At 60.3% G+C, this 15,731-nt stretch overlaps 1 protein-coding gene across 2 annotated transcripts in view; it reads left to right on the top strand.

The window, feature by feature from the left end:
* The window catches only part of HTRA3 (HtrA serine peptidase 3), a 28,672-nt gene that overhangs the window by 12,338 nt on the left and 603 nt on the right, over positions 1-15,731 (top strand). Inside the window, exons 3-8 of one of the 2 annotated variants that reach the window (XM_039232092.1) lie at positions 1,232-1,454; positions 3,844-4,038; positions 4,635-4,667; positions 5,836-5,950; positions 13,404-13,452; positions 13,888-13,983. In XM_039232092.1, the coding sequence (XP_039088023.1) occupies positions 1,232-1,454; positions 3,844-4,038; positions 4,635-4,667; positions 5,836-5,950; positions 13,404-13,452; positions 13,888-13,983 (711 nt within the window). Of the gene's footprint in view, positions 1-1,231; positions 1,455-3,843; positions 4,039-4,634; positions 4,668-5,835; positions 5,951-6,892; positions 7,512-13,403; positions 13,453-13,887; positions 13,984-15,731 lie in introns of those variants that run through there. The other variant, XM_039232093.1, reaches the window with a different exon arrangement.

The following is a 15,731-nucleotide window of genomic DNA, read 5'->3' as shown; positions in this document are numbered from 1 at the left end:
CAGCCCCCGCCCAGGGCCACACGGAGCTGGGGAGAGGGGCGAAGCACCCATGTGCATGGTCACATGCTGTTTCCCCCCAGGGACCAAGTGCTGTGCCCTTTGCCTGCCTGACCCAGAGAAGTAGTTCAAGTCCTGGGCCTCAGTTTCCCCACCTGCAAACTGAAGGCCTGCTGCAGCGTAGGGTGGCTGTGAGCATTAAATCACTCGGGCTGTCTGCTGGGAGCGCTTGGGGACCTTGGTTCTTGCCTGCCGCGGTGGGTCTTCTGCACGCCCTCACTTCCCTGAGAAGCCCCCCCCACTTCGTGGTCCTTCTCTCCTGCTCCGTCCAGGCCACTCCAGGGTCCCAGGGGCGATCCGCCCCAGAGAGGGTCCCAAGCCGTGTCCCGGGCCCTCTGGCAGCGGGTTGTGGTTCCCTCTCGGCCCCGCGGGGGGCTGGGCATTGTCACACATCAGGGACTCCTGACTCTGACCATCTAATGCCGTTTACGGAGACAGATGGGGAGGCCTGGCGACTGCTTGTGTCTGAGCACACACCCCGCCCTGCACCGTCCAGTGCCCCCTCTGCCCCCTGAGTCCCCAGAGGGTGACACCTGGTGTCATTCATGGGGCAGAGCCTGCCACCGTCACTGCTTGTCACACTGTCTGGGGCTTCTGGACAGGTGCGGGGTGAGGGGGACTGGGCGGGATGGGAACACATCCCCCCCCAGCGCTACCTTCTCTCCCTGCATAGTCAGATCTGCCCCTCCGCGGGAAAGGACCCCCCCGGGGACCCCAGCACCTGCTGCGCTGTCCCCCAGACCTGTTTGTTGAGTGACTTCCTGCCTCCCGGCACTTTAGCCACCAGGCGTCACACTCAGCAGGGTAGATACCCCATTTCCTAGCCGGGGAGACTGAGGCCTGCCCGCTGCCAGATAAGGAGCGGGTTGGCCCTGAGGGGAGAGTCCCGGCCTGTCTGGCTCCCGCTCTGCGTGGGCAGGACAGCGAGCGCCCGCCTGGCCGGCCAGGCACGGGCCTCAGTCTCCTCCCGGCAGATTGTGAGTCAGAGATGGCCGTCCCCTCTTAGAGGCTGTGAGACGTCCCGCATAAGCGGCCTGTGGCCTGGCCGGCAGAGCTGGGCCTGGACCCGGGCCGGCCCGGGGGGTGCCCCACGCGGGGCTCCGCTCCTCCCCAGCGGGCCCCCGGCTGGGCCGCCCCGCCCGCCCTGACCTCCCGCCTGCGCTGCTCCCCCCAGACACCCTCTGTTTGGCCGAAACGTGCCCCTGTCCAGCGGGTCGGGCTTCATCATGTCGGAGGCCGGCCTGATCGTCACCAACGCCCACGTGGTGTCCAGCACCAACGCTGTCTCCGGCCGGCAGCAGCTCAAGGTGCAGCTGCAGGACGGGGACACCTACGAGGCCACCATCAAAGATATCGACAAGAAGTCGGACATCGCCACCATCAAGATCCACCCCAAAGTGAGTGTGCCGGGGGCGTGGCGTGGGCGTGGCGCTGTGTGGGCGGGGCGTTGTGTGGGCGGGGCGGGGCGTGGGGGGGGTGCCGGGGCGTGACGTTGTGTGGGCGGGGCGGGGCCGCCTTCCCAGACCCCAGAGCTCTGAGACGCGTCAGCCCCACCCCCCTGTGGGACACTCGAGGAAGGAACCAAGGCCCAGTCTCGGGTCAGGTCAGAGTAGACCCGGGTCTCCAGCCCCCGCCCCACGCTTCCCTGAGCTGCCGTGTGCGGCAGAGCCGGGCTACCGGCCACCCGCCAGCGATGTGCCCCAAGTCACTCCCGCAGGGCTGCCCTCCAAGGCTCAGGGACGCTGCTGGTGTCCCTTCTGGTCACTCCAGGACATGCAGCTGCCCCGTGGAGCTGACGACCGAGAGCTCTGGGACATGGGCCCCAGACCCTCCACATCCCGTCCCCCCAGCTGGCCAGGCACCCACAGTGGGGCCTTAGTCACCGCCTCCCCCCCCCAACCCCGCAGCACTGCCAGGGGCTGCCACTGTGTCTGTGCCCCACAGCCCCAGACAGAAGGGGCGTCCGTGTCCTGCTATTTCAGAGGGGAAACTGAGGCTCGGAGAGGTTAGGTCAGTGCCCGAGACCCCGCTGGCCTGGGACAGGGCTTGTCCAGTGTCGTAGTTGTGACCCTCAGGGAGGGCAGCCCCCCCCGTCGGTGACCAGGCGCTGATGAGTCACTTGGCTGACTTTGAATCTGGCTTCTGCTCTTTCCAAGTAAAAGGTATAGATTTTGTGATAATGAGTCTTTTTTGAGGAGGGTCCTTCTTGCCCAATCCAGGGAGGAGAGATTCATCCGAACGGGGACCCTTCCCCACGGTTGACCCTTTCAGAGCAGTTACTGAGTCTCCATTCTAAAGATGAGGAAACTGAGGCTGGGGTGGGGTGAGGGGTGTGCCCAGAGATAGGGGCTGGCACACGTTCCCGGAGAGGCCCGGATAGTAAACACCTCAGGACTTTGTGGGGCCTGTGCCCTCTGGGGACACCTCTCAACGATGCAGCAGCCGCAGCTGATACAAACCTGTGGCTGTGTCCCAATAAAACTTTATTGAAAAAACAGGCACCAGGCTGGATTTGGCGGAGGGCCACAGTGCACAGACCCCCTCCCCCCAGGACCCCCTCAGGGTGACGCAGAGCCAGACAGGACGGCGGGTCTGGGGGCCGCTGCAGCAGAATCCTGGGGCCACACCCAGCAGCTGTTACACCCCCTTGACCCACCCAGTGGGCCTGCCTCACCCCTGTTCACAGCACCCACCGTTTTTACTGGGAGCTGCTCTGAAGAACACCGCCCTAGGGAAAGAAAACCTTATCTGGCATAGTGCGCGGAGCAGAAAAGGAAGGTGGCTGTCACAGGAGGAAAGAGCAGTGACCACACGAAACCGGGCAGTCAGATGGGCTGAGGTGTGGGGTCCTTGTCCAGAGCTAGAGGGAGGCCCCTGTGCTCGGGACACAACAGTCGCCAGAACCTTCTCATAAAGCTTTGTGTCTGAAGGAGTTGCTGTCACTGGGATCCCCCTCCGCTGGCCACCTGGATGGTGGCCTCAGAAGCACATGGTGCGACACCAAATCCCCCAATTCACGGAGGTGCCGGCCACGGGGCCTCAGCCGCCATTGATTTCATGTTAGCTGCTGTGTGCATGTCGTTCGGCACCTTAACCGCCCTTAGGAGCACCCCCTTTGAGAGTGTTCCCTGCGGCTTCCAGAACATTCCGTGTTGGGCAAACCCAACACGGCCGGCTATCAGAGCTGTGGGCCCAGCTGTGGATGCTGACAGAAGCGCTCCACTGGGTCCACATGAAAATGGAGTGGGCAGGTGTCCCCGAGTGCAGGGGGTGGTGGCAGGGCTTGGGTAAGTCACCTTATGGTCCGGGCCTCAGTTTCCCTATGGGTCTGTACTGGGAGATCAGGTTGAGCAGGATCAAGGGCTCCAGGGCTCCTGCAGTCGTACGCGTCAGTCTGTGTGGGATGCATTTCTGATGGTGCTCAGAGCCCCTGTCAGATTTTTAGAGGGGCCTGTGACCACCGAACTGGTGGACCTCAGAGGCTGTGCCCAGCCGGACCCCGTGGCCATCCTCCCTGTGTGCCACTCCCGCAGCCCACCCGGGGACCCCTGTGGTCACTCGCGCGGCTGAGGCTCTGTTCCAAGGACTCCAGCCCCGGGTTCCTCCTCCTACGGGTCAGCTGGAGGCCAGCCTGGCCTCTGTCTGAGTTGGCCACTCGCCTTGGCCTTCACCCCTGACGGTTCTACCCAGCTGCTCCGGCCTCCCTGGGACCTTCCCGGCCCCCATCTGGCCCCAGTCCCACCCAAGGCAGACAGCTGAGCCTCCCTCCCCGTGTCCCCCCTTCAGAAAAAGCTCCCGGCGCTGCTGCTGGGCCGCTCAGCTGACCTGCGGCCGGGCGAGTTTGTGGTGGCCATCGGCAGTCCCTTTGCCCTGCAGAACACGGTGACCACGGGCATCGTCAGCACGGCCCAGCGGGACGGCAAGGAGCTGGGCCTCCGCGACTCAGACATGGACTACATCCAGACGGACGCCATCATCAACGTGAGTTTCGCGGGGCCTCTGGGGGGCCATCACTCAGCCCGTCCGCTTGCTAGAAAGTTCCTTCTTTAGGCTGAACGGAGCTCGGACTCCCTGTGACTTCTGCACCGGACGCCAGGCCCGCCCTGGGGGTTATAGCAGCCTCTGTCCTGGCCCTGACCGGCCCCTGGGAGACGCAGAGGTGTAGCCCGGATCACAGGCCCCGCCAGCCCCGCTTTTCTCGTCCTCAGGGCGCCTCGGTGCTCACCGCGCGCTCTGCCCAGGCGCTCCACCCCCACCTCTCCGCCGTGCCGTGGTTCGGGCTCTTCTAGAAATGTTAGGCTTTCTAGAGACCCCCGGGGGTGGGTGGGATAGAACTGTACCCTGTGAGGCGAATCTGGAGGCGTGAGGTTTGTGCAGAGAGCTCCGGCCCAGGCCAGACCTGTCCTCAGACAGCATCCACTTGTCCTCAACAGCATCCGGGGCCTCGGCTTTCTTACCTGGGAAATGGGGGCAGGAGTGAGGCTGTTGGGGGTAAAATCCGAGTACCTGTGCTGGTTAAGAGTGAGGGGTCGGAACCCTCAAGGGGCTCAGCTAACGTCTCGTTTCCTCCCTTGCAGTACGGGAACTCCGGGGGGCCTCTGGTGAACCTGGTAAGTGTCCCCAGGAGCAGGGGTGTCTAGCTTTCCGGGCTCCGCTCACATGGCCGCACAGCCCCAGGCAGGGATGGGACCTCAAAGATGGGCCTTGAACCGTCACACCCTGTGGCTGGGCTGGAGTGTTGCGGGGGGGCAGGACCCCAAGGGTGCGCTGCCCTGCCCCCCAAGCCTCTGGGGGAGCCGAGTAAGGATGGCCCCGAACGGCGGCCAGGCAGGGACCACCCATCAAGGACCTGGGGCAAGGGAGACACAGGTCACCGCTGGTCACCGCTCTGGGTCCCCCATCCTTGCATTTACGTGCAAGGTGAGGGACATCCTCGTTCTGTCCCAGCCCTCTTGGGTCACCCCTGTCCCGGGTCTGTCCTGGGCCCCAGAATCAGGTTCATTCTCATCCCAGGGGAGATGGGAGTTCAGAAATCAGAAATCAGTTCAGCTCTGGGCCCCGAGAACTGTTGGCTGCCATCCCTACTCTGGGGGGCTCCCATCCTGCAGCAGTGTGTCTGACGTGGGAAGATGTGACGTGAGGAGCAGTGAGGGGGTGCTGGAGGGGTGCAGGCAGGGAGGGCTTCCTGGAGGCGGGGGCATCTAACTTGGACTGTGGAGACCGAGGGTTTGGGGTCGAGGGGGGCGTGCAGGAGAGAGTCCGGGGAGAAGCACGACATGAGTGGGAGGGGCCGGACGCTCAGCGGGACAAGGGCCACGACACTGGTGTTCCAGAAAGCTCCTGCGGGAGGCCAGAAAAGCCAGCGCCGGGTGCACGCCAGGCTAGGGGAGGAGCGCCTTCCCGGGAGGGTGCAGGGTGGGGGCAGCAGGGGAGGCCAGCTCCTGGGATACAGCAAGCACGGTGATGCTCGGGGACCTGCCCTGACCTCATGCCCCAGCCGCACTTCTAGAAGGAAGGCAGACAGGGGTCTCACCACCCGCTGTCTGGGCCCCCAGGATGCCGCCGGGGGATGTCCTCCTTGCTGGGCACTACCTGCGGGGCCGGGGAGAGGAGGGGTCAGGTTCAGAGGGACAGGTGGGGGTCCCTGACCTGGAGGTGAACCCCCACCTTCTGGGGGCCCCTCGGGGGCAGTGATGGCCGGGTCGGCCGTGGGGCCTGGGCGGCAGACACGGTGCTTGGGCTCCCCGGGTGACCGCCCCCTCTGATGGCCCCGCACAGGACGGCGAGGTCATTGGCATCAACACGCTCAAGGTGGCGGCCGGCATCTCCTTTGCCATCCCCTCCGACCGCATCACGCGCTTCCTCGCCGAGTTCCAGGACAAACACATCAGAGGTGAGGCGCTGCCCGGGGCTGTGAGGCAGGGGGCGCTGGCCTTCCGTGCTGTCCCCGCAAGTGCCGGGGACCCTGCGCCCGCCCTCTCAGTCTTCCCCCCTCTTCACGTCCACGTGCAACCCCCGCCTCTCTAGACCCTTCGGGCCGCGGGTCTCCTACCCCCCACCTCCCGCTTCCCACCTCCAGCGGCTTGGGCTCCCCAGGTTCCCCTTCTCTGGGCTGCTGCAGACCAGCCTTTCCTGCCGTCCCCCCTCCCCCCTCCCCCTCCCCCTCCCCCTCCCTCCTCCCTCCCCCTCCCCCTCCCCTCCCTCCTCCCTCCCTCCTTCCTTCCTTTCATTGTTCCTTCCATTCATCCACACTTCTTCCTTCCTCCATTCATCTCCCCACCCATCCCCCACCTCATCCAGCCACACCTTCCTTCTTTCCCCCACCCATCCCCCACTCCACCCATCTACCTGCCTCCCTCCTTTCCTTCTTCCCCCCTGCCCGCCCCTGAGCGCCCCCCCTTTCAGCCTGCTGGTCGCGCGGACTGCCCGGGAGGGTAGCCTCTACTCCAAAGGAGCCCAAGCCCCTGAACCTTGGAAGCCATTTTGCTCTCAGCCCCACCTCCCCGTCCGCATGCACAGAGACGTCCAGCCTCCCCTGCCCGCTCCCGGACGGCCTTGGGCACCCGCCTGCTGCAGGCCCTGGCCAGGCACGGGTGGCTCCCGGCGAGGGCCTGCCGGTCGCCTTCTCACAGTCGGCGGTCACAGCTGCTTTCCAGAGTAGGGCCATGCGTCCCCTGTTCTCGGGGGCTTTCCTGGCGGCCCCACCTTCCCGCCTTTCATTGTAGCCCAAGTGAGCGCCTCCCTCCTGCCATTCTGTCTCCGTGCCCACCTGGCCGGCGCCCAGACCCCCTCCCCACTCCTCACACCTTCAGACTGCCTCCCTGTCTCCTCCCAGCCCCCTCCCCTGCCGTTCACTGAGAGCAGGGGCCTCTTCGCGCTTGCCCTGACCTCAAGGATCCCGCCCGCCAAGCCCGCGGAACCCAGAGCAGCCGCGACCAGTACTGTGAGGACTGGTCACGTGAAGAACTGCTGTTGAGGACTCCGTGTGGTTCATCGGGGGCCCTTGTGTGAAGATGGCCTGGAGCCAGGGCCGAGCCCTCCTTCCCTAACGAAGCTGAAGGCCCCTTCTTTTGACAGAGGGGCCATTGTACCCTTTGGAGCCCTTTACTCCTTGGCTGCTAGGAAGCTCAGAACTTAACCCGGGGCCTCACCTTCAGACCTGTCATAGCCTTGGTCCTTTCCCTAGTAGCTGAGTGTTCCTAGCGTAACTACGCTCTGCTCCAGCGGTGCCTCTGGCCTTGGCCGCCTCCTGGAGATCGGTGGATCGCGTGTTTCACAGGCTAAGCTGTCAGGTTCTGGGAAATCCGATGGTAGCGGCCCCTTGCTTCTCGCACCTTCCTCTCCTCTCTCAGGCAAGAGCCCGCCGGGGGCCACAGGGTTCGTTCCTCTGTCATGCAGACTGTTCCCCAGACACCCTGGCAAACACTCACCCCCATCCCCAGAGCTGCCACCTCCCCGGGACATGCCAACTAGTCGGAGAGCCCAGCGGTTCTTAGCCGGATGGCTGAATCCACAATTTAAAATCTTTTGGAGCTTGACGTGTTCGCTCTTCCCTTCTGTTTCTTAATAAAACTTTCGAAATACTTAAACCCAGTTAATCTAAAGTTCTTTAAAAGAAACCATCCTTAAATTAAATTAAGGAGACGTTGAGGGGCCCTGCTTGGTCCTGTCCAGGCAGGGGTCAGAGGCCTCTGAAAGGAGCCACCATGCTGCGCCCAGGGAAGCTCAGCTCCGGCCCCGCGAGCGTTTGGGGCTCCGCCGGCCTCGGGACTCGAGCGCACCCCCGGCAGTGTTTGGGTCAGTGGGGCCCTCAGTGTCAGGTCCTCAGTGGCCACGTCCAGCCTGGGGAGGGACGTCGCTCACCTCCTGCCCCAGGGTCCTCTGTCCCCGGCGCCCAGGGAGAGGCGCAGGGAGGCGCGGGGGTGGGGACTGGAGGCACTTTCCCGGCCTTGCGGCCACACGCCACTCCAGGCACCCGCCTGCTGGAGAGCTCCCCCAGTAGACCGGAGGCAGGAGCAGGGGTGTGGCGGGCAGGGCCGGTGCCGTGGAGCCCGTTGTCGTGTCTTCAGGGTGCCACAGGCTTGCGTGTCCCTGAGACCTGACTTGGGCGCGCTCGCAGCTCAGTGGTGTGACCGTCGGGGCAGCGGCGATGACAGCGAAAGTTAGCGGAGCCGCGGACTCAGGTGGGGCCGGGAGCCACACCCACGGGCAGGCGGGCAGCCGCGGGCGTGGGCCAGGAGTCCACGGGGGAACCGCCCTCCTGGCGGCCTGGCTGGGTGCGGCAGCGGCTCCCCCTGCAGCTTGGGGCCCCGTCAGTGTTGGACCCGGGGCGTTTCCCGGGGAGGGGGGCTCAGGGGGCAAATCCGGGATCAGCCCTGATGCCCCAGGAGCCCCAGGCTTGTGCTTCTCCGTGGCTTTGTGTGGAGGTGAAGTTAAGTGCCCTACAGCGACCCCCTTTCAGCGCTTTGACCAGCCACGTGAGCGCGCGGGTGGCATGGGGAGCACCCGGCTCCCTAAAGGGAGCACTCGCTCCTCCCTCTTCCCCCGCCCCCCCCCAAGTTTTTATCACCTGCCCTGACGTCCATGCCTCACCTGGGTCCAAAGTGGCTTCATGACACATTCGGCCAGAAACGAAGCCGGGACCTGCAGGCCACCTCTGTGTCCCCAGCACCGCGGGGACCCCAGCATTTAGGTGACGTCCCAGTGACGGAGGGCACTCAGGGGTTGTCCACTGACCTAGAAACCCAGTCAGGCCCCCCGCCCCGCACCCCACGCCCCTGTTTCTGGAGAAGCCGTCTGGGGCAGGGCCCGCTGGCTCCCGGCTGGGTGCCGAGTGGGGCTGTAACCAAGGACTCAGACAGATGGCGCTTCCTCGCGGGTGACAGGGCCGCACGTCTGCCTGGCCTGGCGGCCGCTCACGCACAAGCCCAGAAGGCTCAGGCCCCTTCCTGTTAGAAGCCTGAGCTTGGGGTGTGAGCCGTGCTGACCAGGGGCTGGTCATGCGAGGAGCTGGATGCGGGGCCCTGGCCTCTGTGCCGGCCCTTTGTCCTTTCCTCTGAGGCCCTCACCCCGTCTTGAGGGTTGAAATGCCATCTAGGGAGTGACTCCCAGATTTGCAGGCCCGTCTCTGCCCCAAAGCCCCCCGGGACTGCACCTGCTGGGGGTGAACACCAAGCCGCCTGCTCTGCAGAGCCGCGGGCCCAGCCTCCCTGCACACCCCCCCCCCCCACTCTGACCTCCCTCACCCAGTCCCACCTGTCTTCGGGACGGAAATGTCTGTTTAGATATTTTGCTCGCTTAAAAACAATTGGGTCGTCTGTGTCCTTTGTAGGTTTTGAGAGCACTTTGGATGGGAGCCTTCCACAGAGGGACGAGCTGCAAATGTTTACTCCTGTGGCCTCGCTTTTCATTCTCTTAACGTGTCTTCAAAGAGCAGAAGTTTTGTAACTTTTATGAAGTCTCATTGAACAAAAATTTTTATTTTTATTAAAAAAATTTTTTAAATGTTTATTTTTGAGACAGAGAGAGACAGAGCGTGAGCAGGGGAGGGGCAGAGAGAGAGGGAGACACAGAACTGGGAGCAGCTCCAGGCTCTGAGCTGTCAGCACAGAGCCCGATGCGGGGCTCAAACCCACAAACCATGAGATCATGACCTGAGCCGAAGTCGGAGGCTCAACCGACTGAGCCCCCCAGGAGCCCCGAACAAAAATTTTTAAATGGATCATGCGTGTGGTGTTGTATCTAAGAAATCTTTGCTAACCAAAGGTTGGAAATATCTTCTCCTAGCAGTTTACTTTTACAATTTTTATTTATCTAGTCTTTCTTTATTTTAATTTTTTTAAACATTTATTCATTTTTGAGAGACAACATGAGTGGGGGAAGGGTAGAGAGAGAGGGAGACACAGGATCCAAAGCAGGCTCCAGGCTCTGAGCTGTCAGCATAGAGCCCGATGTGGGGCTCGAACCCATGAGCAGTGAGATCCTGACCTGAGCCGAAGTCAGACGCTTACCGTCTGAGCCCCCCAGGCTCCCCTCCATATGGATTTTAGAATTAGCTTGTCAATTCCTACCCCAGATCTTATGAACCATGAGATTGTGACCTGGGCGGAAGTCAGATGCTTAATGGACTGACCCCCCCAGGCGCCCTCGTCAGATTTTCTATGCAGATTATTCTGCAGTCTGTGAATAGAGGCCGTTTTGCCTCTCTCTTCCACGCTGGATGCCTTTCCTTCTTGCCTGGCTGGAGCCTGCATAAGATACTGAATAAACGTGGTGAGAGAGGGTGTGCTAGCGTTGTTCCTGACCTTGGAGAGAAGTCTCTGGTCTTCCACCTGTAAGCAGGAGGCTCGCTCAAGGTCTCTCACAGGTGTCCTGCCTCAGGCAGAAGAAGTTCCCTTCCATTTGTGGTTTTTATTATTTTATTTATTTATTTATTTATTATTTATTTATTTATTTATTTATTTCTGAGAGAGAGAGAGAGACAGCGTGAGCGGGGGAGGGTCAGAGAGAGAGGGAGACACAGAATCTGAAGCAGCTCCAGGCTCCGAACTGTCAGCACAGAGTCCGACGCGGGGCTTGAACCCACGAACCGTGAGATCATGACCCGAGCCAAAGTTGGACGTTCAACCGACTGAGCCCCCCAGGCGCCCCCATTTGTGGTTTTTATTTTATTCTATTTTATTTTTATTTATTTATTTTTATTTATTTCTAGGAGAGAGAGAGAGCGTGAGCAGGGGAGGGTCAGAGAGAGAGGGAGTCACAGACTGAAACAGGCTCCAGGCTCTGAGCGGGCAGTCAGCACAGAGCCCGACGCGGGGCTCGAACCCACGATCCGCGAGATCATGACCTAAGCGAAAGTCTGACGCTTAACCGACTAAGCCACCCAGGCGCCCCAATTTGTGGTTTTTAGAAGGAGCAGATGTTGGAAGATTTTGTCAGACACTTTTTCTGTGCCTTTTGAGTTGATGGTTTTCCTTTTTAGTCTGTTAATGTGGTAAATTGTGCTGGTTGGCCTTCGAGTGTTGAGGCACCGTGTACTCCTGGGTACCTCCCCCTCCTTACTCACGGTGCTTTATCCCCGTTTGCATGGTGTTGGACTTGGTTTGCTGGAAACGTCTCCAGCTTTTGCAGCCATCTTCCCAAGGGGTGCTGGTCTAATTTTCTGGTCTTGGTGTCCGGACGGTAGTTGGGAAGTTGCTGAGGAAAAAGTCCTCTCCCATGTCTCTGGTCTGTCCTCAGTTCTCTGCCACGACAGCGTGTCACTTCTGACACCCTGCTGACCAAGTGCGAGGGGCTTCCCGACACCAGCTGGCTGTCCTGTTCTCCCCCGAGTCTGACGCTGTCTGCCTGGAGATCACGTCAGAGCCCACAGCCAAGGTCACACAGGACCGCCCCCGCTTCAGATGCCAGTCAAAAGTCCAGGCTGTCACCTGTGCTTCTGACCCACCGGCTATAGACTGGGGGTTCTCACGGCCCCCTCCTCGGGTTGGTCATTTGCTAGAGCGGCTCACAGAGCGCAGGAAAACAGTGACTTACCAGGTTACCAGTTTATGTGTAAAGGGGTGTCACTCAGAACAGTGACAGAAGAGATGCACAGGTCAGGTCTGGGGAAGGGCCCGGAGTCCCTCTGGGGAATCACCAACTGGCGGACGCTCTCCCACCCACCCTCTCGGGCTTGAATGGAGGCTTCAGTCCGTAGGCGTGATTGGTTACATCACTGCCACGGTGATTATTTCATCCTCCAGCCCCTCACCTCTCCCCAGAGGCAGGGTGGGAGTTGGAGCTGAAAGCTGGACCCTTAGACACATGGGTAGGTTTTCCTGGCAACTGGCCCCTTCCTTAGGGGCTTCTCAAAGTCACTCACTAACATACTCAGGAGTGGTTGGCAGGGGAAAAGGGGCTTGTGGTGTGAGTATCAGAAGACACCCATCTCACATTTGTCACTGTCACTATTTCGGGAGCTGACAGCAAAAGATGCCCCCAGAGCCCTTATCACAGGGATTATAAAAGAGCTAGAGGCTGTGTGCTGGGAACCAAAAGCCAACACCAAAACACATATTTCTCATTATAAATCACAATATCCCAGAGGTGTTGGCTGCAAGAGCTTGTCCAGAGTTGGTGCTATTTCTTTCCTGACCATTTGGTAGAATTCTCCTGTGGGCCCACCTGGGCCTGGAATTTTCTTTATGGGAAGATTTTTAACTACAAATTTAGTTTTTAAAAGGAGAGGCAAGGGTACATGGTTATCTGCTGCTTCTCGGATGAGATTTGGCAGTTTGGAAACTTCGAGAAATGTGTGCATGTTGTCCGGGTCATCAAATGTATTGGCATTAAGTTATTCATCATTAAGTCTTATGACCCTTTTAATGCCTATAGGATCCATGGTGATGTCACCTCTCCCATTCCTGGTGTGGATAATTATCTTGCCTTTTCCTTTTTTCGGCTGATCAGTGTGGCTGAAAGCTTAAAGTTTTATCTTCTCTATTATATTTCTGTTTTCTACTTCACCAATTTCCAATCTTTGGTATTTCCTTTCTTCTGCTTACATTGGGCTTCATCTGAATTTCTTTTTCTAGTTCTTAAGGTGGAAGCTGACGTCACTGATCTGAAACCCCTTTCTTTTCTGATATTGGCACTTTGGTACTATTCATTGCCCTCCAAGTACTGCTTTACCTGCATCTCCCAAACTTTGATACGTCATTTTGCCATTTTTATTTAGTTTAAAATACTTTCTGGTTTCCTCTTTGATTTAGTCTTTGAACACAGATTGTTCATAAGTATGTCATTTCATTTCTAAGTTCTGGATATTTCTACTTTAATTCTGCTGTGGTCAGAGAGCATGCTTTTGTGATAGGACATTTTAGGTAAATGTCATTTCTGGGTCCAGGACAGCTTCTAAGTCACAGGCTGGAGCAGCCGGAGGGAAGTTGTGTGTATAACACTCCAAACAGAGGACCTGACCTCGTGCTGCCTGGGCATTATCGGCTACTATTATAATTTGTGGGGAAGGCAGGATAAGGTGACAAGTTCAGATGTGAGCAGGCAGGTGTGGGGAATCTGGGAGATGGAGGCTGGAAAGGAGAGCCCCTTTCAGACCATCAGGGTTTGGGCGTGGGGCTCACAACAGAGCAGGTGCGGGAGCTGATGTGGGTGCGCGGGGCCTGAGGACGAGGGTGGGCATGAGGCCACCAGACGAGGCAAGACAGCGGCTCTAGACCTGTGACTGCGTGGGGAGGCTCCTGCCGCCTTTTCGGCTCCAGGGGCGAACCGAGTCCCCACGTGGGCACTACGGAAGGCCGAGGCTTTCGTGACGGCTCTAACGGAATCCCGTCGTGTTTCGTTCCCAGACTGGAAGAAGCGGTTCATCGGCATACGGATGCGGACCATCACCCCGAGGTGAGTGTCTCAGGGATGCGTTGCTGCCCCTGCGTCCTCCTCCGGGGCCCTGCCCAGCCATGCCCGGCCGCGTGCAGGTGCTCCGTGGGCCGATGCACTCGTGCTCCCAAGCCTTGGCTCAGGCCAGTCCCCCTGCTCCCTCAGCTCCCTCAGGATTCCATTCAGGTGCCGTCGCCTCCAGGAAGGCTCTGTGGTTACCGTAACAGATCACCACAAACTCGATGGCTTATGGCAATAGGAATCCCTTCCCTCACAATCCTGGAGGCCAGTAGTCCCAAATCAGGGCGTCAGCGGGGACGCACTCCCACCGAAGGCCCTGCGGGGGTGGGGGGGAGTCCTTCTTTGCATCTGGGGGCTCCAGCTGTTTCGGGGATGTGGCTGCCTCCACGTGAGGATGGAGGCGGACGTGGCTTACTTGTGGAACTGTCTTTGCAGTCTGCTGGAAGAACTGAAAGCCAGCGACCCAGACTTCCCGTCGGTCAGCAGTGGGATCTACGTGCAGGAAGTCATTCCAAACTCACCTTCTGAGAGGTAGGCTGCCCGACGGGAGGGGGAGAGGACAGACGGGAGGCCTCAGTGCGGGGGGTGGAGGGTGGTATTGGGTGGGCCTGACACCTCAGGTGGACTTGCTTCAGTGACCTTGCATGACCTTGAGCCCCTGGCCCGTGGCATGGCACGGAAGTGGCAGGTGGGATTCCGGCCTGTCGTCGAAGCTGGGGCCAGGCTGGAGAGAGGAGGTACCCCTCAGAGCACTGGCACTGACCACCCTTGCTTCGGGATGGCCTTCCCTTTTATTTTTATTTTTTTCATTCATTTATTTATTTATTTATTTTTTAAATGTTTTATTTATTTCTAGGAGAGAGAGAGAGAGAGACAGCGTGAGCAGGGGAGGGTCAGAGAGAGAGGGAGACACAGACTCTGAAACAGGCCCCAGGCTCTGAGCTGGCAGTCAGCACAGAGCCCGACGCGGGGCTCAAACCCACGAACCGCGAGATCATGACCTAAGAGAAAGTCAGACGCTTAACTGACTAAGCCACTCAGGCGCCCCTCATTTATTTATTTTTGAGAGAGAGAGAGAGAGAGAGAGAGAGAGAGAGAGCAGGGGAGGGGCAGAGAGAGAGGGAGACACAGAATTGGAAGCAGGCTCCAGGCTCCGAGCTGGAGCACAGAGACTGATGTGGGGCTTGAACCCACATGAGATCAAGATCTAGCCCAAAGCCAGACGCTCAGCCGACTGAGCCCCCCAGGCGCCCCCAGAATGCCCTTTCCTTTGGGTCTGGGGAGACAGAGCAGTGGAGACCCCCCCTCAGAGCTCAAACCCCATGCCAGCCTGACTCCTAGCAGCCTGATGGGCCCACCTGGGTCTTCCGTGGCCTCTTTCCTCGTCTGCAAGATGGACGCGATCCAGCCCACTCTCTGTCCCCTGAGGAGACCTTGTCAAGCTCAAACGAGACGGAGCTCTGTTTTCTTCCCCACCAAGTTCTGGGGCCAGGTGGACTGTGTGCAGCACCGCGAGCAGCACCGCGAGCTGAGGCAGCCGGCATGCTCGCGGGGCCGATCCAGGCCCACAGGGGCTCTGCCAAGCCCCTTCCCTCCTCCGCCCGGGTCTCCGCCGGTGTGGTGGGCAGGCCGCCCCCGTCAGGGGTCTAAACGGTAGTTCCCGCAGCTGGAGGCCCTGCACATGGGTACCGTGGGGGGCGGGGCAGGGGCTGGAGCAGAGATGACCCCGGCGGGCAGGCCTCCGGCCCATGACCAAGACCCCCTTGCTGTTTCTGCGCTGTGTTGTTTTAGAGGTTGTGCGGGAGGACACGGGCCCAGCACACGTGCGCAGCCTGCAGTAGAAGCTGTTAACACACCGATCCATGAAGCCAAAGAATAAAGGCCAAGCTCGGGCCCCTTGTTCAGGGTTGAGGCAGGTGGCCGGCACCAGGAGCCACAACGTGCTGGCCACCCCCAGGGGCCAGAGCCGTGGGGCCACGGTGGCTGCCGCCGGCTGAGGCCGCAGCATGAGTCAGCGCTCCAGAGGCGCCTTCGTGGTTACCCCTCACCGCAGCCTGGACCTCGTAATTTGCCGGGCGTGTCCCCGCAGGGAACACAGGCGTAGGGACCGAGGCTCCAAGGCCTGGCCTGAGGCCGCCCAGGCAGGAAGCCTGCAGCCCCGCTCGGACCTGGCCCTCCCGTCGCGTAGAAGAAGCGGGCTAGCGAAGCCTGGGCCATTGCAGGGCGGCGGTTTCCGACTGGCATAGGGGCCCTGCAGCCAGGGTGCGTTGTCACCCATG

Source organism: Hyaena hyaena, unplaced genomic scaffold (genome assembly GCF_003009895.1).
Source record: "Hyaena hyaena isolate Hyena2069 unplaced genomic scaffold, ASM300989v1 scaffold_63, whole genome shotgun sequence".
In the NCBI taxonomy this organism is placed as follows: domain Eukaryota; kingdom Metazoa; phylum Chordata; class Mammalia; order Carnivora; family Hyaenidae; genus Hyaena; species Hyaena hyaena.
Note: the sequence above shows the minus strand (reverse complement) of the source record. Positions and strands in the feature narration are given on the sequence as shown.